We start from the raw sequence: 25,334 nt of genomic DNA, 5'->3' as shown, positions 1-25,334 counted from the left end.
AATGAAGTATTTATGTTTTGAATGGCTGAAGTACTATACATCGGCAAATAATAAAGTTACACATATTATTTTTATTTATTTTATTTGTATTTTATTCAAGTCAAGTTCAAATTGTATATAACTCGACTTAAACACTGGCTATACAGTGTATACAAACCATGAATGAGAAGCAGGGCTACAATTCTATGTGAATAAACCATTTTAGTTATTAAAATTACCCAGATGACTGTACTAATATTAAGCTCATAATTCAGTTAGAAGGTGCTCTACTGACATCTGCTGGCAGCTTTGTGTTTGATCTGAAAATGCGTGCCATGTCCACTTCGTCTTTTAATATTTGTATTACTGGTTACTGGTTATGAATCAGTTTGCTTAAATCGATTTTCTTAGCAAAATGTACACAAAGTACAAATACTTCACGATCACTATAAAACTTTAATTATTGAGGTTTTACCTTAGAAGGTTTCCAATGAATGTATTTTTCATTATTATTTATCCTAGAAATGGGTTATTCTCCCATCGCTCTTGTAAAAGTAAACAGTTATTCATGTTCTGTGGGAAAATACTAAGGTATATATCCTCCAGCTGACAAGAAAATTGAAAGTCATACGGACTCACATTACGTGCGACAGAACCTGAGAAGCGTCAGAGAGCAGCTCAACATCAAATATGGAGTTGAAACATTCTCACCACCAGAGAACAGGGTAGTAGCTGACGTCACTTCAGAAATGCCTGGAGGCTTCTGGTGGATTCTAGAGTCTCTGTTCAGCTGCTCCAGTCAGAAGTCACCCACCACTTGGTGGTCCAAAGTGAGGAGGACAGACCTGCTTCTCCCAACTACCAGAGTGGGAACTTTTGATGGATCCTTGATCCACTAGTGTTCCAGAACACAGCTGCCGCCTGCTGTCCATTGAGCTCTTTGCTATCAATGATATTTCAAATGCAAAAATATGGGATGGCTTGGGGTGTTTTTCTTCTGTTTGTTGCTGCATTTAAACATATAAGTGGAGATTTGAAACAGGTAAGCCTCAGGTCAGTCGAGCAGAGAGGTCCGGTTGCTCTGACTCACTAGATGACATGATGGGTCCGCACAGCAGCGTCGTGGTTTCTCTGATATCAGTATCACCGAACTATTGTCTCACACTGTCAGCAGAGAGAAGCGATCCGTCCAGCACTTGGCAGACACGCCCGTCTTCTCCTGGGTGAAGAATGCAGAATTCTTGCCCTCAGGCGTCGGGGAGACGAACATGCTCACATAACACTCACTTCACACCGCTACAACAACACAATGAGTCATCACTACTTCTTTCAGGGACGGACTGATCAGTGATTTGAGAGCTCCTTTTATTTCCATTCATAAATCATAAATCTTCTTTTGAAGTGCATATGCAATTGTAAGTATGGGTGCATCATTTTCTGGAAGATACAGAACGGTATGAAATTTATCATCATCTCTGACTCAAAATATTTCCTCCACAATAAAATACAAAAGTGAACACTTGTCAAACTTATTCTTCTGATGCAGTGTTCCATACTGGCCCTTGAGAGAAGCCTTTGCGGATTTCCATTCATCTCATTTCATGTTGATGCGGCTGTACTCTGACATCTCACAAATATAATAAATAATGCCGTTATAATGCTCATGGAGAGATGAAAAAAGAAGCAGAATGAAGAAAACATTTTGTTCTTTCAGTGTTATCTTTCCCCAAACAGATGCTTCTGCTCCGTTTCTGGGTTGCCCTCCAAACACGGTGCTGAAGATCCATCTTCAGCCTTCAATGTATTAATACCGTCGAGGTCGACCTAATGGCCTGAAAGCCAAATTATTTTTCACTCAATTTCGTCAACCCATTGCAGAATGATTTTTAAGTGTCTTAAAGATTTGTGGTAATAATGAAAGTGCTCTGTTATCGCTCATGAACGTCTCCTGCTTCTTGGAGAGTCATGACCTTCGATACTCGACTCTATTAAAATGTGGCTGTTAGGAATGAAGATGTATTTCAATGGTTCAGCGACGCAGTCAGTCAATTCAAGCTGTTTATTCACACAGTGGACTGGTAAAATAAGCACCTCTTTTTTTTATATGCACAACTTTTTAAAATCACCTAAGTCACTGAGTCATGTCGGTCAGCTTAGTTTGCCTAAATGAAGGGCCTGTCCAGGTAGATTTATATCCTTGTAATTATACTTAATATTTTGAAAAATAATTCTATAATTAATTCTAATTCTATAAAACAACTAACTAAGAATAATAATTATACCGCGGAGTTTTATTTTATTTTCAAACGAGACGTGCTAGTTCTTCCCCAACTAAGTATTCCTCCGCACACGCCCCGGTGTTTACACTGTCTCCGTGTGGTGATGAGTCCAGGGGGCGGCGGCAGGATACTGCCACTTCCCTGCACTTTCTCCCTGACACAGCGCGCGCTGCTCACACGGACTATTTTACTGGCGTTCCACCTGAGCCGCAGCTTTGCTCCCTGTTTAAGTTAATACAGGTACGTCTTTTACACGTCTAGGTTGCTTGTTTGTGTCAGTGGTTGATATTCGACGCTGAAAAAGTCCATTCAAGCTGTGAAGGGCAGTGGTTTGTTTGTGGAACTCTGCTGACTTGAATGACTGACCCTCGACTTGCTATTCACGGCTGCAATTTATGCCCACAACTCCGATTCTGTTCGTTTGGCATCGAAACGATTTACGAACAAGCAGTCCTCAGCCAGGATATTGGACGGAGAAGTAAGTATTGACATTCAATAATACTTTTATTATCTATCAAGCAAGCCCTGTAAACAATCTGGAAAGCACAATAGCCATCTTTTTTTATCTGTTTTGCTCAATGTCCTTCATAAAATGGGTATTTTATTTTGGTGGCTCACCATTTTCAAGTTGCTCTGTTCTTTCACTTTGGTGTAACTGCTTTTGTTTTCTTGAAAAGCAGCCCAGGAGGCGAGTTGTGCTGAGAACAGACAGAGAGTTTACAGTTCCAGATAGTAACTGTTCGCTTATCTTCCGTCAGAATTGGCTGAAGTGGAAAGAATGAGGTGTACTCTCTGCGTTTCCTCCTTTGTATGTGCCATCCGTATTTTGATATTAGCATAGAAGCATAGAATAGTCAATTCAATTGAATTTCAAATGAGCTCAACAGCAGGTGACGGTATTCTGGAGCAACACACAATAACTAGTGGGTTTGTCTTTTTCCACAACAGAGTGACTAATCCATCCGACAATTTCTAGGTGCAGAGATTCACAATTGTACGCAAACAGTTGAGCATCAGCTTTTCAGCATCCAGGATACTGTAATAGTGTGCCGGGGATAGTGACACATTTCCTGTAGCAGTTTGCAGGTCGATGGCTTAAATCCACAGAATCCTGAAAATTGTAACTCACTAAACATTATTTTTCATATAATAACAGTAAAAAAAAAATGTCAAAAAAAGAAGCAAAATAAAATGACAAACTAACCCAGAATTAAATTTATATTTAAAACTTGGAGTCATAAATGATTGGGATTTTCTGGAATGCAAAGGAGTCTCCCTTAAATCCTCTCCCAAGCCTGGAGCTTAACCCAAGTATGTGGGGTTCAAACTCAGGGTATTTAACAGCGAAATCTTGTTAGCAGATATGAGATTATTGATTAATGCTGATCAGAAATGTATTTCTTGTTCATGAGCTCTGCCATGGAGTTTAATCACCTCATTACCTCCTTGAACTTTATTGTGCCAGGTACGAAGCCTGAAGCACATAATTTCATTTTCTATCCCTCTTGTATTGACCTATTGTGTATTTTGCTAGTGATGTTGGTCCTTTGTTTCAAATAGTTTCTGGTCTTATTCTAGAGGTAGATGCTCTGTAACTCTTAAACAGGCCTCATGCCATCCTCCCTAAGAGCCAGTAAACAAGCGTTGATTTCTCTCATTGTGTAAATATTAGCAGAAATCTAAACCAACCAAAAATGTCAGGAAAGTATGTATTGCTATATGTTTTTCTTTTTTTATTGATAGTAAACCTATTTTCTATATTGTAAGGCAAATGCTAAAGAGTAATTTTTATTACAGCATTGTTGCTAAGAAAAATATTTTTGTTATTGATTTTGAAAATGAATTATATTGCTATTCATTTCATTCAATTCTGGCTAGATGGGACTGAAAGGGGGCAGATTCTGACCTTTTACAATGCAAAACACCCTTCTAATCATCACTTAAATTTAATACTGGATTAAGGAAGACTCATTTAACACAGATAAAAGACCAAACGTGAGACGGATGAACTGTCAGTAGCGGGGAGCGAGGAACATCTTTCATCAAGCTTCTTGAAAACACTTGTAAAACAGCCAAAAGGTCGTGCTGCAATCCCCATTAAATTACTTGTCGTCATGGTAACTTTGCTGGGGATTACTCAAGTCTGAGGCCATTCTCAGTAGTCATGTCCCCCCCCAAAAAAAGAAAAAAAAACAGCTTTCATAAGTGTGATATTCTAACAAATTTAGAAGCAGTAAAATGGATGGTGTTAGAGTCAATAGACTTGGAGATCACATTCTCGCTCACGGTCTCACACACCCACAGTTTAGCCCCAAAATAAGACATGAAACTGTGTGTACGTAAACTGAATCACCACCTGCCTCCCTCTCTGCCCGGGGGGTGTGGGGAATCATTTTAAGTGCTTTATGAAAGAGGGGAGCAGGTGTTTGATGGGACTAATTGGGCTACAAGTGGTGCATGCACAAAGTGGTGACACTCAATGAGGACCATCACTAGATTATCATGTCAGATGGGTAGATGATGGCTGCTGAAAAGCGCTGGTGTGGGCAGCTGTCAGATCAGTAGTTGGATTGTGTGTGTGTCGACAATTGTATGCATGAACTGTCTTCTTAGCTCTTTACAAATCCATGAAAAATATTGATAAATATAGTTGCATAAATGACCTGCGGTAGTGTAACAATGCCTTAAAGCATTATACCAATTATTGGTTGCACTGTGTCTTTAAAAACCCATGCTTCTTTGGTGGCCAGAGAAAGGTGGAGATCATTTAAGTACGCATGCACTGTGGGTGTCTTCCCAAGAAAAAGACGTTTTCTGCTCAGTGCCCCAGGACAATGAAGCTTTAGCTTCCAGATGGGTGAGGGACAATGAACTGTTGGTGTCAAACAGGAGGCTCTGTCTCTGCAGAGTTGGAAAATGTGTGTTATTCTTGAGAAACCAGGCAGATTGTTCTCATTTCAACCCCCATTAACACCTCGTACGAAGTTGAGGGATCCACAGTGTGATATAATCTGTAATAGCATCTAGCATTCCTAGTTTTACATGTGTGCCATCATTCATTTGTTGATCATCTGATGGGATCAGCCTCTTGTTGTGGTTGTGAGTCATGTTTCAAAGACCTCTGCCCTGCTTCTTTAGATGCCCTAACATCTAGTGGAGATTTGTTTGCAGACACAAGCAATGGATTAATTTTCCATGTGTGTAAACTCCCACCTCATTGCTGATGCATTCAGTGGCACGCGGGTGAGAACTCTCTTTTACTCTCTGGGCTTTTTCCAGGCCACAAATGACACATTGTCAGCTGGGTAGATGCGTCAGTCACGGAGCAGCAGTGAGTGATTTCTTGCTGAAACAGATCTGGGGATTAGTTAAAGTATTGTTTTAATCTGATTTGTGCTCTGGGTCTCTGGTACAGGAAAGACAGATGGCAGAGTTTGTAGTAAAATCCAGGCGTGTTGAGAGTGTTTGGTCATTATTTTCGTGCGTTGTGTGCAGGGATTGCTTACAGGGGCTAAGGTCCTCCCGCTGGGAAAAATAGCTGCTATGCTGAGAGCAGTCAAGAGGAAAGAAGCCTCCACTAAGGTCTACTTAAAGATGTCTTTTGTATATATTTACTAAATTTGTTGCAGCAGATGGCTTCCAACTGAAACCATCTGGGAGGTTTACAGAGGAAGTTCAGAGAGACCAATTAAATAAACTTAAATCCGAGCACCAAATCATAAACCTTAAAATGACTCACTCAAAAGTGAACCAAGATCAGACTTAACATTTATTTTAACTGTGTCATGTATGTGGTTGATGTTTTGGGCCTAGATGAAGCCCAAAGAGGCCTTGTACATTTACATAAAATGAGTCTGGGGTATAGTCTTGTGCCCCTTCACAGGAACAGGAAACAAAAACGCTAGAACTGCAGGCAGTTTGGCAACGTTCATGGAGCACAGTCTGTATTGGGCTCATCACTAAATGTATTAAACCTTTGCATGTTTGTTTAATAATCTCTGCTTTACAGGACATTTTTTTACTGGCGTTTTAAACTTCACATTTTAAAATAATATGTAATGAATGTATTAATTGCTGTGAACAGTGTAGCTTAAATGGATGTCGTACGATTTCAGTTGATCATTTAGGCATTTAAAATCCAGCTACAGACTGTTGCTTAAGGCACGTAACTTAACATTGGATTTGTTTGTAGTCTTCCGATGCTCACTTCTTTAATCTACATGCATGAATAACCCACATAAACAAAGAATATGCAGCTGTGCATCTGAAGCATGAATCTGATGTGTTGTTTTTACGCGCTGGTTACCTTGTTTGCTTGTTGTCAGATGGAACTTGATGCGTGTTTGATCTTTGAAAGCTGTGGCCTGTGATTTGGGACTTTTGTGGTCACTGAGCTGATCACCTCTTACAGTGGTTATGCTACAGTATTTTTAGCTTTTTTCCTCATTTCATTTTGAATTGTTTCAATTTGATTGGTTCTCTTGAGGGACCCCTGGCTCATTGACAGCCCTTGAGAAGCACGTTTGATGTCTCATGTCAGAGGATTAGAGTCACCTGTAATGATCGATTTTTCTTGACATGTTCACACTTTGGTGATGGAGAAGTCTCCTGGTTGTTGTTGTAGTTGTGTCACTCCAGTCCCATCTGTTTTGCTAATTGAAGCGCAGCACATGTCCAACAGGACGGAACATGTCAGCTAACCCAAGCGTGACACGATGCTCTCATTCAGCTAACCTTAAAAACATTTGTTCAAACGCACAAAGGCTGCTTTCAGTGTTACAATTCCAGCATGCCTGGTGTGATTTGTCCTTTCAGTTTTTGATATTGGAATCAAAATGCACTGCATCGCTCCACACTTTGAAAGACAAAGATATATATGAAGTAGTTGCCTTCACTTTCAGCGACCTGGGTGTGACCTCCTTGTGCACCCGAGGGTAATGTGATTAAAAGACTCCTAGGTGTGTCAGATGTGCGCCTTTCTCAAGCTTGCATCATCAAGAGTCTCGGAATTATTTGCATTTCCTGTCCAGCCCTGTGTGAGAAGTATCTGAGGATGGTGGTGTTTTCAGCTGCTTCTTGTTTCCTATTTTGATGGACACTTTTGGTGATGATGTTTGCAGATGATATTGTGCTTTTCCTTGATACTAAGGACTTTAAGGAATCATTTTAAAGTTAAGCCTTAACAATTGCATGTAACCTCAGATGAACAAAACTGTCCCTTAAAATTCATAGACTATTAGAGAGCAACATATTCACTCTGCTCCACAGCAGATCTTTTTCTTTAGGGCTTCCGGCTTGAACTGCATAAATAGCATGGGTCTGGCATTTCTTGTTTTTCACTTTGAAAAAGTTAGTACAAAGGCCCTGTTGCCTAGCTGCAGTGGAGGAGCCTCAAGCTGGATGCCAGGGCTGTGTGTGCATGCATGAGAGTTTGGTCTGACTGAGCTGGCTCTTCCATAGGCTTCTCTCGGGCAGGGGGAGACTACCCACCTCATTTAATCTTTTTCACTTTTCAGCCAGCAGGAGGGCGTTACTCAAACGTTGCCATAGCGCATTAGAACCCTTAACTATTCAACAGAATCCCCCTCTGCAAGTAGAAGGAATGTTGGCCTTCAGGGTTGTGCAAGCTTTTATCTCTACGTGCATGTGAATGTGGGCCTTGGAGAGGTTACATCTGGTGCTACCTTTGTGACCTAAAAACTGGCTACATGGAATTGGAAAGGAGGACAGTTGCTATTGTTTTGTTCTCGCCATCTTTCACAAGTGTGGGTGAGAGGGGGAGCAGTCCGAGTGAATTTCCTCTCCCCAGAAAAGGCTTGAGCTCCAGGTCTCCCAGTTGGAGTGCCTCCCCAGGAAGGTGTTCATCCTAAAAGGATTCTCAGTACTGTGCGTCTGGCCTCTTATTTCAGCCAGGTTCAGTCTCTACCCACAATTCTTGATTTTAGGAAAGAGTAAGAGGAACATACTGCTTTACCTTGCAGATTAGAGTTGTCTAGAGCAGTGAACCCCAAACCCCGGGCCGGGGTCAATTGGTACTGTGCTGCACATGAAATAATTATTTCCTTTTTGTGTATTATCTGAGTCTGAAGGATCTTTTATTTTGAAAAATGACCAGATCCTCTCGGTTAAGGCTCGGTCACTTGAGAGCCAAAATTGAACCCACAAGCTTGCAAAATGAGTTGGAAAGAGCCTTTTCTCTGCGAAGGTGAAAAGTCAGGAGAGGAGCTTATGACTTCCAAGAAGTGGAAAGTTTTTTGCAAACAATACCAGGAGTCGTCGTAATATAGATTTATCGCAGCCGTCTATCATCACTCCCAGAGGGGACCGTCTTGTTGCAGAGAAACAAGCTCCGGGCTGCCATTGATTTAATGATATGGTGATTTTAAATTTTCGGTTTTGTGGTTCTGTTTGCTATTTTGAAGGCATGTTTTAACGTTACCATAGCGACCAGAGTCAGAGAGCATTAGGGCACTGGTTGAGAGGAGGAGAGTTTGTGAGTCTTAGTGGGCACACAAACATGCAGAGGCCTTCAAAGTAACAACTTCATACCCCGCGGTCCACGTTCCAATTGTCAAGCGTTGACTGGTCCGCGGTGATAAAAAGGTTGGGGACCACTGATCTAGAGTGCCAGAGAAACTATTACATTTATGTTCTGAAAACTTCCTGGACTATCTGAGTTCTGGTGAAATCATGTGTTTCCTGTTCTCTCCACAGCAGCGGGCAGGATGAAGAGGAAACATGCTGCTGGTGTGTAGCATGACTGTTACCGCGCTGCTAATTCCGTGAGCCATCGTGTGAGTACGGCGGCAAAGCTTGCACTGCTTCATGAGCCAGCAGGATGCGGCAGAGGTCCTCGCATTGTCTGAGCGCCTCCTCATAGCTTCATACAAGGGTCAGGCTGACAATGTGGTGCAACTCATCAACAAGGGGGCGAAGGTGGTGGTCACCAAGGTGAGTTTCCTCAGAGGTCTGACCTTATCTGATGGATGGCTAGGGAGGCTAGAACATCATTTTACAAATACCTGAACTAGTTCCAAGTCGAAAGAGAAGTAGAAATTCCACAGACACCTCTAGGACTTGCTAAGTCAGTGTGCAAAAGTTGTCAGGCTTATATGCTTTTTTGTCAGCTTCCTTTTCCTCAACTGTCTCCTTCACTGAAGGTGATCATTGCTCTAGCGTTTGTTGTTTTTAGCTGAGTAGATTAGTGACGGTATGAGAGTGCAGCTGGTGGGTGTGCTCCAAGTTGTTGTCCAGCATAATCCAATGGAAGTTCGATCGGTGGTCGCCCTTCATTGTGCTGTCCCACTGTGCTTAGTCCTATCTGCTCACCTCACCAACAACACAGTGCTGCTGCTCACTCTCAAGATTTAGTCTTTGACCAGCTCCGTTTGTGTGTCTTGGCAGCGAGCCATCCTGTAATCCAGGATAAAGAGGCCAGAGGTAGGCATGAAAAATTCCTGTGCACAAGAATGGCAGTGCAAACCTGGGAAACTCAAGCGAGAGGCTAGACAGATGTGACATGGAAATAATGAATGTGCTGCTGACTCAGCAAACATACTGGGTGTTTGTAAGAAATAAGTAAACAAAAAGAAAAAAAAAACCTGCTGTTGATTCCAAGTTTATTTGAACACCGGAGGTTAGGAAGTAGCGAGAACAAATGTACTGCTCCTGATATTGCTTCAAGAAGTAATTAAAAGCAATGAATTATAAGTTAGCGAATGCAGCTGAAAACAAGCCCTGCTAACAACAGATAAGTCCTTTGTTTGGCCAAACTTTCCGCATGTGGCATCACTCCAGCCCTGTTCCAGTGTAACTTAATCGCTGCGGGACAAGAATGCCAGGGGAGCCTACCTTGCCTCTGGTAAAGGCAGGGCTTCTGAGCAGTGGTCTAATAACATGGCTATGGAGCGTGGATAACTACAGGCAAAATTATGTAGTGTTGTTCCTCAATGGTGTCCTCGATGGGGGACTCAGCTGCTCTGCTTTTAAGTTGGGTTTGGAAATTTTATGTTTTTTTTTACTGTTTTTTTTTTTAGTCTTTTGAGGTGAGGCTTCATGAAACACTGTTCTTATTTTCAGAGCTCAGTAGGTGGCGCTCTCATTTCATGATGCCTCACAAGCCCATCACTGGCCTTTGGTGCCTCAACATCCTTCCCAAAGATGAACTAGAACTACTCCAGTTTGAAGCGACTGGATTTGTAGAAGGTGTCTGCACCTTGAATGTGCGGTTCTGTGCAGTTTGGCTGTGACAAAGTCATAAACCAAGTAACTTAGCTCTGTCCCAGACTCGCCTCATCCCTGTCCCAGCTCCAGCCCACAACAGGACATCAAACCCTGGAGTGCGCGCTCCAGCCTCGGAGGTGTGAGCGAGCACCTCCCCTGTGACGCTCTACCACGGTCCAGTGTGGAGACAGGAAAGGTTTTACACCTCAATATGAAGAAAAAACAGTCAGTAAATGTAGCTAACGGGACACGTCTGCATACGGAGGCTGCGTTATACACAGTAACAAAGCGTGTCGTGGGTCAGCTGATCGGTCCGTGCACGTTATATTTTTTCCGGCGGCGTTGAAGATTTTCGTTCGAAATCCGAAGCAAAAAAATTTTTTGTTCTTCTGACGGCCCTTCTTCTCTGCACTGCACTGAATGTGGTGGTGTGGCGAAAAGACCACCTTCATCTTTGTGGTTGTCTTCCTGTGCTGCACAGTTGTGTAGCTAGTGCTCCTCACTTGGCTCACGTGGTTTATCCTCCGCTAGATCGACATCTGCAGAGTGTTCTCTCTCAGTTTACAGTTTGTTTTTCATTTGCCTTAAGTCTTTGTTGTATCGTGTCACAGATTGTCAGTTGTGTTTAGCTTTGACCCTGCTTACTAGTCGCCAGTGATTCTCGTTTTTATTCTGTCCTTCTCCTCCTTTTTCTGTGTTTGGCTGGTTAATGCAGTACGGCAGGAGTCCTCTGCACCTCGCTTCATACAAAGGCCACATTGATGTTGTCCGCATCCTGCTAAAAGCTGGCTGTGACCTGGATGTCCAAGATGATGTGAGTATTCCTCAGTTCAAACACAACATTCCTCATTAAAGCAACTCTGGTTTCCACACATGCATGTTTCTACCTCGACATTTAAACCACCAAATGGAGCGGTGGCTTGTTTTCTTCCTTTCTTTGCCAGCTGTTATCAGGTGCCTGCAGGCATCTGAACCAAACACCACCCTGACATGACAGCTGGATTGCTCCGCTTTAGCCTGCAAATGAGATTTGCGTACGCCCCAAAATAATGACTGCATTAAGTGCAGCTGCCTTGTTTTGAAAGGCTTTTGAACTAACTTGGTAAATCCAGGTTAATGGGATGCAACATTTGATGATGGCTTTTTTTTTTCTTTGTTTTCGACTGAAACGCTGCTGGATGCTTTTAATGTTTCCACTTCCTTGTTACGACCAGGGGGAGCAGACGGCTTTGCACCGGGCCTCGATGGTTGGAAACTGTGATGTCATCGGCGCCCTCATCCAGGAAGGCTGTGCCCTGGACAGGCAGGACAAGGTACAGAGGGCTGACTGTGACACACCAGCAGACAAAAGAGAGGCTTTACAGTCAAACCGGGAGATTACTATTCGATTAGATGCAGTGGAGAAGGAGCCAATTGGATCTTAAATATTGACTTAAATGGATATGGCGGTGACAAAATGCAATGTCATTCTTCGGCCCCTCAGGACGGAAACACAGCTCTCCATGAGGTGTCCTGGCATGGCTTCAGTCTCTCTGTCAAGCTGCTAGTGAAGGCCGGAGCCAACGTTCACGCCAAAAACAAGGTAGCAGCGTTTCTGTATTCCTTACTTCCTCCTGTATTTGACACTTGGAAGCTTGAGATTTTCCTGTTGTCACCCAAATATTGCACAACCTAACCATCACTTATTCCTCACCACCTTCAGGCTGGGAACACGGCCCTGCATCTTGCGTGTCAAAACAGTCACACTCAGAGCACCAAGGTGCTGCTGCTCGGAGGCTCCAGACCGGATAGCAAGAACCACGTGAGTGAACGGAAATCCATCAAAATCATGCTGGATTTCCTCCATTTAAGTCAGTCTTTTTATGCAATTTATATGTGTTCAAGAGTATGCACAGTAGTGATGTTCATATGAGGCTTCATGAAACACTGTCCTTGTTTTCAGAGCTCAGTAGGGGGCGCTCTTGGTTTAAAAAATGATTATGGCTTATTATTACATGGCTGTTCAAATCCAGAGATTTAAGAGCAGATAGCACCGTCTAGTGGGCTCTGAAAGTGTTTCATGAAGCCTCATGAGCCCATCAGTATTGTACAGTGAGTGGCATGTCAATAGATGGCAGGGCTGCTGATGATGCTACATCCTGCAGCTTCACACTGAGATTTTTCATTTTTGCATAATTGAAAGGCTTTTAAAAACATTTTTACTGCACATGAGACATTTATTTTCACAAAAAGAAGAGCCCAGCCTGGGAAATGAGACCTGTTGTCCCTTGTTGATGAGGTCATGTACAGCCAATAGGGATGTGTTGACGTCTGAAGCTGAATGGATTGGACTCATACCCATCCTTCCTGTGTCATTGGCACCCTCCTCCCTTTCTTCCTGCCTCCTGGTTCTGTCCCCTCCACCCAAATGTGAAGCTGTTAAACAGCGTTTTAGCTATAACAAGCCCAGATTACTGAGGGGATCTGTCAGATTACAATAGTAGACACCATGGTCATCTGCTTCAGCAGGAGAGCACTTTCATCCTCTCAAGTTCTCAGGAGTCTGGAGACTTTCTGCTCTGACTCTGCCTCTTGTGCCCCCCAGGTGGGCGATACATGTCTACACGTTGCAACTCGGTACAATCACGTGGCTGTGGTCCGCATCCTGCTGGGGGCCTTCTGCTCCGTGTCGGAGAAGAACCTGGTGAGTTGTGTTTGCTTCAGTCGGAGCTCAGCTCTTCTGTTTCGCTTGAGCCTGCAAGTTGTTAACATGCATTTGTGTATGTTTACAAATGTTATTGCCGTTTCTTCGTTGCATGCTTTGGGGGAAGGTTGGAGACACTCCGCTCCACGTTGCAGCAGGTCTCAATCACAAGAAGATGGTGCGCCAGCTGCTGGAGGCAGGAGCCGACAGTCAGACCTGCAACAACGTGAGCACTTCACTGCACGTCACATTCAAACTGCGATTTGAGGCGTTGCATTCTGCGGTGAACATGCAGTGCCTCAAACTCCTCTTCACATTGAAAAAATGTTTTCAGGCAGGTCAGACGGCCTTGGAGCTGGCCAGAGAACGCAACTGCCCAGAGGTGGCTCTTCTCCTGACGAAAGCTCGGCAGGTGAACGCACTTGTTTGAAATGTGTTAACCTTGAATAGTAAGTTGTGTCGTGTGAACATGACAATGTTTCTAACGGGTGCCTTGGGTGTTTAGATTCAGAGCTTTGTGCGTGGCAGGAGCGCGAGGAAGAGGAGGGACAAGCTAAAGGCAGAGGGCAGGGCTCAGTCGGTGCCCAGAGAAGAGCTGATGCCTTGCAAGGTACGACTCTTGTCATGACATCACTCATTCAAAGAGTCTTCACGTCATATCCGAGGAACTGAATTTAGATCCCACGCGGATTTTACATGTACAGTTTTGACCCAGGAGTTCACTCATGGACGTAATGCTAATGTTCGTGTGTCAGCAGTGACCATGCAACATGTTGTTCTTCAGAGTCAGGGCAGTGGGCTGCTTCAGTATTGTGTCCAAGAATGTTTGTTTTTTTTTGCTGTCGGGGCTCATTTCATTGGTAGTTAAAATTATGTTGGACCCTAGTGAGGCTCTGCAGTAAGCGTCTTTTAGTAAAGTACTAATACTATAAATGTCAAATCACGTGCGAGACAAAATAGCAGTCTGGGCTCTGGATTTGCGAGGTATCATGACGTTTCTCTCCACTCTGCCAAAACAAGTTGAATGAGAATTAGATCCAAGTCGCCTGGGTTTACTCTTATTTTTATGGCTGTGGAATTGATTTAAAAAAAATGTGTTGAGACCATTTTCCCTTTTTTTTAAACCTGTATTATTCACCTTTATAACATAACTCATCTGTTCCACGTGTTTACAAAACAAAACTTTCACTCCTGGATGTCTATTATTGAGTTTTTTAGCCAGTTGATCAGAGCAATGTCCAGGTGTTTTTAGCCGGTGTGGTTGGAGCAGCCTAGTAGTCTCACTCTCATTGACATTGATATTTGACCCTCAATATGGATGTAGTTGCTGTACATCACTGGAAAGGTCTTGTTTTCTGCTATTTGAATTATATTAATGGTGTGGATTGTTATTGTGGTGAGAAGCCGGCGTAACTGAGTTGTGTCTTGCAGGACAGTGCTGCTGATGACACAGAGAGCAGTGAGCAGGTGCACTGTACACCTCCACATGTGACCCAGCCAACGGAAAGGAAGTCAAGGAGCAGGAAGCAGAGAGAAAAGGTGAGTTGCATGAGGTTTGGCGAAGGCCACGGCTGGACTGACCTCCATGATCATGACGTCACAGCCTCTATCAGAGCCGCTCCGTCGAAGACAAACCAGACTGAACGAGGGTCTTCACAAAAAGAGTGCGGCGCCCCCTCAGGCCTCCACCCCTCCTCACAACTACAAAGCCTATCAGCTCTACACGCTGTACCGAGGAAAGGACGGCAAGATCATGCAGGTGAAGGGCATCAAAGTAGATTGAGATTTTCCATGACATATTGCGAAACATGAGCGTGTAAAAGGAAGCTTTTAGAAACACTTGTAAGTCAGTAATTACGCCAGGAAACGTGGTCGCTGGAGAGAGTGAGTTCCTGCCATGATGCCTGGCCACTGTGGTGCAGGCGCCTCTGAACGGCTGTCGCTGTGAGCCGCTGATCAGCAAACTGGAGAACCAGCTGGAGGCCACCAAGGAGGAGATGAAGACTGAGATCGACACCGTCCAAGACCTGATGAACAACAAGATGGGCCAGCTGGACCGCAAGAACAAACACCAGGTAACTGAGGCCAGCTCGACTCGAAACTTCATTTTGTGACTCATTTTTATGACTCGCTATCAATGGGAAGTGCAGCCGCACTGCTGAGAAGTCATGCTGTTCCCTCTTGTGGCTTGAAAATAGAGAATGGCAAGTTTTAAAATGCTTAGTTTGAGGTTTGTTCCTCTGTGAGGCGCTTTCTTAAAGTTTATTTTTTTGAGTAAAATTAAAACAGTCATTATTGGAGGCACAATCACAATTTTTTTATTTTTTATTGACTCATGTGACATCAGCAGACCCTGACTCTCACCGTTCAAATCACTTAAAAATGGCGACTCGGACATCAATAGTGTCGTAGTTTTTCATGCGCCTGTGGTGTCTGTCAGATCCGGGCTTTGGACAAGCTGACCGCAGAGCGGGTGTCTGCAGAGAGGAGCGAGTGTCTGCACAGGATCCAGCAGATGGTTCAGCAGGAGAAGCTGGAGACAGAAAAAAGACAGGTGAGACTCGTGACCTGGGCCTCCAAGTGTGGGGTGGATAATAGAAATGGCAACTAAAGTGTGTTGTGTTTGCGCAACGGTCTGATGAAACTAGTTAGCTAAGTTAGCACAGAGACATTTCACGTGTCTGGACTGCAACACAAACTCAGTCACTGAAAGGGACGGTGTCCTGAACCATTAAAATACCCTTTAGAGGGAGATGAAGACCTAGTCTGTGTGAATGTCGAGTTGAAGCGTGCGTCAGTAACAGGTGCGTGTCTGTCTCTCTCTGTGGTCAGGCGTCTCTGGTCAGCGAGCTAAAGAGCTGGTGTTTGTCCAAACTGCAGAACTTGGAGGTGCGCTTCAGTGGAGACAAGCTGCAGCGTTGCCCATCTGGAGTCACGGCTCCGGATGAAGGTGAAGCCATCACCGAGCCACCGGAGCTTCAGGGGGAAGATGGCGCCCACGCTCCTGCAGTGCCAGGCTCCTTCCTCTTAGAGAGCAGCGAGGGAGAGTCAGCGCAGCACTACTTTGTGGTTCACATGAAGAACTCTCCAGGTAGAGAACAGCAGTCCGGGAATGTGAACCTCACTCACAGTCATCATGGCTTGTTTTCACAGGGGTGGAAGTGCTTCGCGACGCAGACATCACCAAAAGTCCCCTCACCTCCCCCCTAGTGGTCCGTCCCAAGGAGCGCCCCCAGATCTCAGAAGGCTTCGCCCGGGAGGACGTTATGGAAGTCCAGTCCAGGGGACGCAGAGCGAACAGCCTCTCGCCGGCCACTGGCCGGCGCTGTAGCAGGACAGCCAGGAAGCAGAAGAAGCAGCAGCTTCAGAGCAGGACTAAGTCCGGAGGGACCACGGAGGTGCTGGGCGTGTTTGGGGAGCAGCCCAGCGAGCCCACCTTCCAGCAAGAGAGGGACAACATGCACGCTCTGGAGGTGACCCAGTACTTCTTCGAGGCCGTGTCCACGCAGATGGAGCGCTGGTACGAGAGGAAGGTGCAGGAGGCCCGCTGGCAGGCGGACCAGAGGGCCCAGGCGGACCGTGCGGCGCTGATGGAGAGGATCGCGTACCTGGAGGACGAGCTGCAGGTGCTGAGGGGCGACACGCACCCGCACTGCTGACACACCACCACACTGACTCGGACGGCGGAGTTCGTCCCAAAGGAAGAAGGAGCCATTGGTGTGTCAGCCCTTACACGCGTGTGTCCTCACAGATGGGCAACTGACCATCACGCTGAATTTAGTCTCACACAAATGATGTCACACCTGGGACCTGTAATGTGGGGACTGTGAACTACTGTGATATATGTTGGTCTTAACTTAGATGTGCAGGACTGAGAGGAACAACTGAGCTGGAGCAGAACCCACGAGCAGACTAACACCTCATGACATCCTGAAACATTCCTAGCTTAACTGCACAGTGCATATCTCATCCATCAATCCTAAACTGTCAAGAGTAAATGTGAAATGAGGCAGCTAAAACACTGATACTTTATTTTTATATAAACCCGTCAATATGAAGACATAGACAGTCTTGTCATTTACGAGAGAAACCCTCATGAATTTACCGTGAGCAGGACGCCCGACGTGTTTTCGTCTTGCCACAAACAGAATCCCTGCCGGCTGTAGATCCCATGTAGCGCTCACCACCAGACGTCCTGTTGCATGACTTGGTATTAAACTGTCTTTTTCAGTCCGTTATCGTGAATCCCTGTCTGCCGCTCTGCACACGCAGGTTCCGGGGGTCAGCTGCTCCTGGCCAGTGCAAGGGACTTCTGCAGCTCCTCCAGATGGTTCTTAGCCTGCGTGATCATCATGCGGACGGCGTCCTGGAGGGACAAAAACAGAGGAAGCTGAAACAGATGTGACAAATACTCCAATGTCAGAATCTCTGCAGGTCATCGACTTACGTAAACTCTAAGCGGTTATGTCAAAAGTGACATGTTGGAATACAAGTCCAGACTTGGACTAAACACTGAGTAGTGTTTTAAATAGCAGAAAAGTGGAAAAGAAGTTACTCTTGTGTCTTAATAGCATACAAAGCTTAAAATCCACGTCACTTCTATAAGACACTGCCAGACTTTTATGACACTGAAATTCTTAAAGATTGGCCACGAACATCTCATTTTTTTCTATGCATATTTAATAATGTCCAGACAACAAAATGATGGTCAGGACACCAAGTTTGTGTCACGTTTACAGGAAGGCCACTACACTCTCAAGTTATTCAAATTGTGGCGACAACAGTAACAGCAGCCATTTCTTTGCTCAATTTAGCAGGGTAACGAAAGAAGACCGGAGTCAAGGCTGCACCAAAATGAAACTACGATGCCGCCGATCGAGACTCAGACTAGTAGAGCCCAGGAAGTCACCTACCTGACAAACATTAGTTCAGTGCTACAAGGTTCAGAAGCTAGGAAATGGAGACCGCGTGGAACCGTTCAGTAATTTAACAGAGCAGCTTTGTGTTATTCTGTAGTTCGAGTCCCATTGTTCCTTGTGTGTTGTCGCAGTCGTTGCTGTTGAATGGAGTTTGTAGTGATATGAATGAAGATACATTGATATATTGCTTTCCCCAGCCTATGCCACTTAAGAAGACCGGCGCCTAAACTTTGTAGTATTTAACTAATATTTGGCAGATGGGTGACTTCCTGGGCTCTGCTAGTTCAAGTCAAGAGCAGTGGGATAGTGGTCAACCCAAGGGATTTTTCACTATATATATATATATATATATATATATATATATATATATATATATATATATACACTTTATTTTTATTTTGCGCAGTTGCTTCATATTGCTGTTTCTATAGTTCACTATTGTTATCATAGTATGCATCCTGTGTGCACACTTCTTTTTCTTTTATTGGATGCAGGGACACAAAGAATTTTACCATGCGTTGTACCGCGTACAACTGTATGTGTGACAAATAAACCACTTGAATCTTGAATATATGTATACAGATCCACATTCAGTATCGTTTTCATAAGGCTTTTACTTTGAAGTGACACGAGATTGAGTTCAAGCTTCCTGGCTGACTTCCAGACGCTCTAGTTCAAGTCTAGAGCAGCAGCATAGTGATCAACCTAAGGGCTTCTCCAAAATATTATAAATAAATAGAAATTCATGTTCCATCGCCATAATTTCTTTAAGCTTTCATTTTGAAATACTGCATGAGACTGAGTTCAAACTTGCTGGGCGTCTTCCACGGGACCAATGAGCTTTTTTTAAAAAGCATACGGTCTTTTACTTTGAAATTTGCATCCTTTTGACCGTGATATTCGCATTACACGAGCACTGTGGAATGCAGAGTTTCATTTTGGTGCAGGCTTGACTTCCGTGGAACGAAGCAGGGAACCAATGACACTAGTTTGTTTGGAGGACGAGAGAGGGTGAGACAGCGCACCTGGTCAGTGGCACCACGGTTCCTCTTGAACTCGTCTCTGGCCCAGTCCCTCAGGTACTTCCGGTCTGCCTCCTCCGGTACCTGCTGGATGGCCCTCAACATGCTTCTATAAATACCCAGAACCTTCTGCCTCTGCAGGAACTGAGAGAAACCTGGGTTATAGCCAGGGTTTATCACAGGTCCAAAAGCAGCCTTTTAAAAACGCTTACCTGTTTCAGTGTGAGCGCAGCTGGAGGCAACCTTGCCGCGACCATGTTTGCCCGTCGTCTTCTTCTTCTTCTACCATTGTAAACAGCGTTTTATTGCATTACCGCCACCTACTGTTAAGGAGTGAGAAGCGTTTCTTTTTTTATAATTCACTTGCTCCAGCTCAAATAAAATACAACTATTAAATAAAATCAAGCATAACAGAACAAATAGCTAGGAATTACTGAATTTTCTAAGATATTAAATTAATACTGTGGTAGAGATTTTTCGCTTGAACATGACTAAGTGACGAGCGCCCTCTGCTGGACACAAAACTCACAACCAGTCGAAGCCCATTTCCACAAAGTCAGAGAAGTCGACAGTTTATTTGCGTTCATTCGTCACATTATTGCGTCATGGACTTCCAGTCGACCTGTCACATGACGTCTACAGGGAGGCCCTTCCCTCGGGCCAGGCACTAGCATGATTTGCACACGCATCTGACAATACAAAGAGGAATCACAGCGATATGAAACACGCAGCTCTCCTTTAAAATGACAGTAAAAGTTAAAAGGCACGAGAGCAGCACAGTCTTGACCCTTGCTTCGGTCAGTGGTCGGTGGCGGTGACCAGTTCAAACCACTGTCTGAGCGCGTCGCTCAGCGTCTCGGGCAGCGTGTTTACGTCACGCAGGATGACGTAGAAAGGGAAGGGGAACTCGTCCATGTAGGAGCGGATCTCCGGCATCTCGCCCGGACCTTTGAAGATCGGCACCTTGATGTCGAGGATGGAATCCTGTGGAACCGACAAGAGTCAGACTGGAGCTGTACCACTGATCTTTGGGGTTTCTAGCACGCGTCTCACCCGGGAGTTCGGGTTGTCGAGCACCACGAAGATAATGAAGACGTTGGCGCTGCGTGCCGCTTGCACCGCTGCCGTCACTCGCTCCTTCCCTTCCAGGAACAAACCTCTGCCGTCTGAGATGACCAGCAGCAGCTGAGCCGTTTCTGTGGAGCGAGCAGCCGGAGTCAGCCCGGACCGGACGTGTGACCGAAGGTTCCTACCTGAGTTTGTGACGCCGAAATTCTGCTGTCGAGCTGCCACAAACATTTTAGTGGACGTCTCTAGGAACTGTAAAATCAGACCATTTTTTCAAACAGTTATTTCAAAGTCGGACTTGGAATTTAAAGGTTCTGGCTCAGACCCACCTGAGCGATCCGAGTCTTCTTTTGCTGGAACTGACACAGACGGAGGATCCGAGCGCCGGACTCATCGTTGAACTGCTGCTGGAACGGATGCAGCAGCTGGACCTGCTCGCCGAAGCTAAAGGCAGACTCCAGTTAGAGCGGCAGAAAAAAAGCGCCACCATGTGGACGCTATCGGAAGTACCTGCACACGGAGACCTGGCCCGATTCCAGCAGGGTCAGAGCGTTGATGATCACCGACAGGGACTCGAACGCCAGCTGAGACACACAAGCGTGAGGTCAGACGCCAGCACGGCACACAGGGATGAGGCCAGGCTGCCTCACCTGCTTGGAGTGGTTGTCCACCATGCTGGACGAGTCGTCCACGGCCAGGCAGATCTGGTAGTCCCTCTTGCTGGGCTTGGTCCTCCTCAGCCATATCTTGTCTTTGCGAAACTGACTGGCGATGTAGGGGATGACCTTCCTCATGTTGAGGCGCTTGCCGGTGCGGTAGTCCCCTCTGAGACACACAGACACCTGAGTTCTCGGGTCCCGAGACATGACATCCGGAGTGTGAGTTCTGACTTGAGCTTGGAGGCCTGCGTGGGCTCCAGGATGAGGCGAAGCTGCTCGCACAGCTGCTGGGACAGAGGCGAGGTCAGGCTCTGGTACTGGTGCCACATGGATGCCGCGGCGCTCTCCTGCAGGACACAGAGAAGGTGTCACGGACCTGGCTCCGGCGTTCCACACACTGGTCTCACCTCCTCCGGAGTTCCCGGTGTGAGTCGGTGCCAGGACTCCAGCTGCTGTTCCATCTCCCTCCTCACCTCCTCCGGGTCTCGGCGCACATCCTGCTCTCACACACACACATGGAAGGTTGTCACTCAGACCCTCGGACACACCGGTGTATGTGTGTGTGTCTGTGTGTGTGTGACTAACCGTTGCAGCGTCCACCAGCAGCTCAGGAACCGTGTGGATGGTGGACTCAGTGCTCCTCTCCGCTCGCACCTTTTCTTCCAGAAGATGAGAGTCCTTCACTTGCTCCTCCTCTTCCTCCTCCTGCTGCTGCTGCACCTCCATCTCTCCAGCATCCAGACCTGCTCAGGACCACCAAAGATGAAGTCCACATGACTCCCAGCAGCGAGTAGACCAGCACCTCTCCGGGAGTTCTTGTTGGAGTCCAGCTGCTCTGGCTTCAGCTCCTGGGCCTCAGAGGCTTGCAGCTCCTCTTGCTCCTCAGTTTCCATGGCGACGTCTTTGTCATCTTCCTCCTGGTCCTCCTGATGTCCGGCTGCTGTCTGCTGCTGGGCGCTGGCCACGTCTGGGATCAGCAACACCGGTGAGCTGTGACCCGACATCTGCGGCCGGCGAGTACTGACCGTAGGTCTGCGCGTCATATGTGTTCTCCCCCTGCTTGATGTGCTCGTACAGGTCCGACTCCTGCCGGGCCTCGCTCTGCCTGGGCTCCTGGTCCCGGTCCGAGCTGCTCTCCACCGTCCTCAGGCGCTTGTTGATCCTCTCGTTGTAGTTCCCAGTGGAGCGCTCATTATCGGCCCGACCCGGCTTCCTCTTGAAGCTCTGGAGGCGAGAAGCTCGCGTGAGAAGGTTCCACGGAGGACCACGTCGGCGAGGAGGGGCCTCACCTGAGTCTGCCTCTGAGGCGCAGACTGAACAGACATGCGGGCGGTCAGCTGAGACTGGTGACCCTCAGACTGGTTGGCATCCGCCGCTCCACTGCCGTGCTCCTGAGCAAGGCACAAGCTGATGAAAACTGCACACCACATCCCCCCCCCCCTCCTCGGCACCGTACCTCCTTGGCCTTGTCCTGCTCCGACGCCTCGCCCGCCAGCTCCACTGCAGTATCACTCTGGACGTTCTGCTCTCCCGTCTGTCCGTCCGTCTCCTGCTCCTTCCTCTCAGCAGACTCCAGCTCCTCCTCATCCTCCTCCTCCTTCCACAGCATTGATACTTATTTAGCGTGTGTGAGGAACAACCAGCCGAGTTATCCACCTTCGGTGTGGGTCCAGACTCAGGAGCTGAGACCTCCTTCCCATCCTCTCCTCTTCTCTCCTCCTCAGCTTCCTCTTTCTCAGCAGGCTCCTTGTCCCCCTCACTTTTGTCTCCTTCTCTCTCCTCCTCCTCCTCCATCCCAGGCTCCTGCTCCTCAGTGTTCTCCTCTCCTGGTAGCTCAGACTGCTCCTCCTCCATTTGGTCCGCTCCATCTTCCATCCCCTCCTCCTCCTTCTCCCCCTCTCCTTCTTCCTGTTCTCCACCAGGAAGTGTGACCTTCTCATCGATGTCAAACGGATTCTCGTCTGAAGGAGGGACAAGAGTTGCTCCGTTCACTCTTCTGAAAACACACACACACACACACTAATATAAATGTCACACACCTTCTCTCTCCCCGTCCTCGTCGTTGTCGCCCCCTTCGCCGTCCTGGTCCAGGTTGAGGTCATCGGGCAGGTCCATAGCCTCTGGTTCTGGTCTCTTGTCCTGCTGACCATGGTACCTGTCCACTTCATTCTCATCAAACTCCCTCTGGTGGTTGGACAGAGAACAACACTGTCATGAAAGCCACAGGTTTCTATCCTGACAGCGGCGCGGTACCTCATCCCCTTGTTCATTGATCTCCTTCTTCTCCTCTGTGTCCATCTGCTCGTCTTTCTCCTGGTCTTTGCTGGGATCTGCTGCGTCCAGGTTGTCGTCTTTAGCCACCAACTGTGACTCTCCCTGGGCAGGTGCAGAGCAGCAGGATCAGTGTGGAGCTGGACGCCGCAGCACGTGCACCACAGCTACAGTACCTGATCCATGCCTTGACCTGACTCTTCCTCCTTCTCTGTGCTTTCTTCCTCTTCATCGTCCTCATCGTCGTCCCCCCACATCCTCTCATCCAGAGTGTCGGTCTGCCCCTCGCCCAAGTCACCCATCTTCTTGTCCAGCTCCTCCTGGTTCTCTTTGTCCGAGTCCTTGTCTTCATCTGGATATAGAGTTTCATCGATCTTCACCTTAGTGTGAATGAAGACGAACAGAACCTACCTTCGTCATTCGCGTCTCCATCATGCATTTGTCCATCAAAGTCTTCAGACATCTCGATAGCATTGTCCTCAGCTTTGATGTTCCCCTTCTCCTGTTGCTCTTCCTTCTCTTGGCCCTCCTGGAAGCTGTCCTCCACCTGAAGAACACCCACAGTCAAGCTCCACTGAAGGACATTCAGCTCTCATCTTCTGTCTCAACCTGGTCTTCGTTCTCGATCTTGTCGCTGACGTCTTTGGCTCCCTCGCCCTCTCCGATGCCACCTCCTTCGTAGTCGTGGAACTCGGTGGCTCCCTCGCCGTCTCCTCCGGGCATCAGCTCCTGAGGCAGGCAGAAGCCCTGCAGAGGAGAACAGGGGTCAGGGACCTTCTCCTGACACTGAGCACTGATGTTTTATTACCTCCATGGGTGTCAAACCCATTCACACTGAAGCCATGCTATATCGCTTCCTCTCTGAGGAAACGTGGATGTGTTTTGAGTTTGTAAATTCATTTAGAGAATTTATTTTGTGCCACATGTTTTTTTTGTGATTTTGAAAAAGTGTCTTTTATTTTGTCTAAATTTCCAAAGCATTCAGTGTTTTTTTTTCTTTTGTGTTTTGAAGAAATTTGTTCTAACGTGTACATTTATGTCAATGGTTTCTAATTTTTTTTTTGTTAATTGTGAAACTTCTAAAACTGTTACTCACATATTTGTGTCACAGGCTTGTGAATGTATTTATTTTTTGCTGTAATTTGTTTTGACGGTTGTATTGTTTGTTTGTTTTATTTATTTGTAAATTTGTTCCAGTGTTTCTGCATTTGTGTCGATGGTTTATAAATTGGATTTTTTAATGCATAAAGTCATTTTTCCTTCATAAATTTATAATAAAAAAATCATTTATTTCTTTATTCAAAAAAAAAAAAAATCACATCTCGACTCACACTGAAAACAACATTTGAGATGCGACCTTGTCAGTGTGTGTTTGTGTGTGTGTTTACCTTCTGAGCGAGCTCAGTGAAGATGCTAGCCAGGACCGACAGCAGCTTCCCAGTGCTCCTGTGAGCTCCCAGCAACACAGCCAGGTAGTACCGGACCAGATCAGAGTAGATGGCCAGCAGAGGCTCCAACCGCACCAGCATCCTGCAAGCCCGGTCTACCTCCTGAACACACAGGTCAGAGAGAGACACCATGCATGACATAACTACTACTACTTATTTCTTTCAACACCCAAGAGGATCACCTGTGTGTCGAGTAACTTGAACTTACCTGCAGCTTCTCCGGTGCACACGTGTCTCTGTAAGTCTTGAGGTCTTTCAGGAGCTTCTCCAGTCGGTGGCTGACACCTCCGACACTCAACGCTTCCACCTCAGCGGTCAGCTGCTCCTCCAGGAGGAGAGTCAGGTGACCAGGCTTCAGCAGATCCTCCGCCTGCTCCTCCTCCTCTCTCTCTTCTGCAGGCTCTGAATTGAATAAGAGGCAGTTTTGGTGTTGAGTGGTGTTCCACAAAAGATGCTTTTATAATAAAGGGCAGAATCTTCTTTGGAAAGAGTCGATGTCTCACCTCTGACCTCCTGCTGCTCTCTCTCTTTACGCTTCACTAGTGTCTGGACAACACAAAGAACTGCGTTGATGTTGCTCTCCAGCTGAGCAGAGAAGTCGGAGCAGAAGGTGGACGGCTCATCTGTGCAGTGAGAGAGACTCATTTTCACACTGAAGCAGCCCAGTTTGTCCTTTGCTGCCCACACTTTGAACTCCAGAACCTTAAAGAGGTCCTATCCTGCTCATGTCTAAGGACAAGCACCTTCATTTTAAATGAAAAAATACATATACGTTCCGCATAA

At 46.2% G+C, this 25,334-nt stretch overlaps 3 protein-coding genes across 9 annotated transcripts in view; 1 reads left to right on the top strand and 2 right to left on the bottom strand.

Moving 5' to 3' along the window:
* Positions 1–2,392: 2,392 nt before the first annotated feature.
* Positions 2,393–18,350, top strand: ankrd6b (ankyrin repeat domain 6b). Of its 4 annotated transcripts, XM_053843929.1 has the most exons (17): positions 2,467–2,498; positions 2,707–2,736; positions 8,973–9,209; positions 11,197–11,295; positions 11,696–11,794; positions 11,965–12,063; positions 12,184–12,282; positions 13,066–13,164; positions 13,292–13,390; positions 13,499–13,576; positions 13,670–13,774; positions 14,596–14,703; positions 14,768–14,923; positions 15,087–15,239; positions 15,605–15,718; positions 15,997–16,255; positions 16,318–18,350. In XM_053843929.1, the coding sequence occupies exons 3-17, from the start codon at positions 9,084–9,086 to the stop codon at positions 16,821–16,823; spliced, it is 2,199 nt and encodes a 732-aa protein (XP_053699904.1). In that variant the 5' UTR covers positions 2,467–2,498; positions 2,707–2,736; positions 8,973–9,083; the 3' UTR covers positions 16,824–18,350. The 4 variants fall into 4 exon arrangements, with proteins under 4 accessions (XP_053699903.1, XP_053699905.1, XP_053699902.1 ...); XM_053843928.1 differs by lacking the exon at positions 2,707–2,736 and having other exon boundaries at positions 2,393–2,498; XM_053843930.1 differs by having other exon boundaries at positions 2,429–2,736; positions 16,045–16,255.
* Positions 15,443–19,458, bottom strand: lyrm2 (LYR motif containing 2). Its single transcript, XM_053843931.1, has 4 exons — positions 19,318–19,458; positions 19,109–19,249; positions 17,270–17,530; positions 15,443–15,697 (listed from the first exon to the last, which is right to left on the bottom strand). The coding sequence occupies exons 1-3, from the start codon at positions 19,360–19,362 to the stop codon at positions 17,447–17,449; spliced, it is 270 nt and encodes an 89-aa protein (XP_053699906.1). The 5' UTR covers positions 19,363–19,458; the 3' UTR covers positions 15,443–15,697; positions 17,270–17,446.
* Positions 19,459–19,652: 194 nt separating this feature from the next.
* mdn1 (midasin AAA ATPase 1) overlaps positions 19,653–25,334 on the bottom strand; it is a 34,638-nt gene continuing 28,956 nt past the window's right edge. For all 4 annotated transcript variants that reach the window (XM_053887511.1, XM_053887512.1, XM_053887513.1 and 1 more), the window contains exons 81-102: positions 25,055–25,174; positions 24,760–24,953; positions 24,492–24,653; positions 23,713–23,850; positions 23,515–23,650; positions 23,280–23,455; positions 23,086–23,208; positions 22,872–23,016; positions 22,489–22,793; positions 22,289–22,429; positions 22,122–22,223; positions 21,858–22,056; positions 21,635–21,799; positions 21,418–21,575; positions 21,240–21,329; positions 21,064–21,179; positions 20,824–20,998; positions 20,684–20,757; positions 20,503–20,617; positions 20,359–20,425; positions 20,159–20,301; positions 19,653–20,089 (exon numbers count right to left, since the gene is read on the bottom strand). In XM_053887511.1, the coding sequence (XP_053743486.1) occupies positions 19,904–20,089; positions 20,159–20,301; positions 20,359–20,425; positions 20,503–20,617; positions 20,684–20,757; positions 20,824–20,998; positions 21,064–21,179; positions 21,240–21,329; positions 21,418–21,575; positions 21,635–21,799; positions 21,858–22,056; positions 22,122–22,223; positions 22,289–22,429; positions 22,489–22,793; positions 22,872–23,016; positions 23,086–23,208; positions 23,280–23,455; positions 23,515–23,650; positions 23,713–23,850; positions 24,492–24,653; positions 24,760–24,953; positions 25,055–25,174 (3,230 nt within the window). In that variant the 3' untranslated portion in view covers positions 19,653–19,903. The remainder of the gene's footprint in view (positions 20,090–20,158; positions 20,302–20,358; positions 20,426–20,502; positions 20,618–20,683; positions 20,758–20,823; positions 20,999–21,063; positions 21,180–21,239; positions 21,330–21,417; positions 21,576–21,634; positions 21,800–21,857; positions 22,057–22,121; positions 22,224–22,288; positions 22,430–22,488; positions 22,794–22,871; positions 23,017–23,085; positions 23,209–23,279; positions 23,456–23,514; positions 23,651–23,712; positions 23,851–24,491; positions 24,654–24,759; positions 24,954–25,054; positions 25,175–25,334) is intronic.

The sequence above is a fragment of the Synchiropus splendidus genome, chromosome 15 (genome assembly GCF_027744825.2).
Source record: "Synchiropus splendidus isolate RoL2022-P1 chromosome 15, RoL_Sspl_1.0, whole genome shotgun sequence".
NCBI classification, from domain to species: Eukaryota; Metazoa; Chordata; class Actinopteri; order Syngnathiformes; family Callionymidae; genus Synchiropus; species Synchiropus splendidus.
This window is presented reverse-complemented; position numbering and strand designations above follow the sequence as displayed.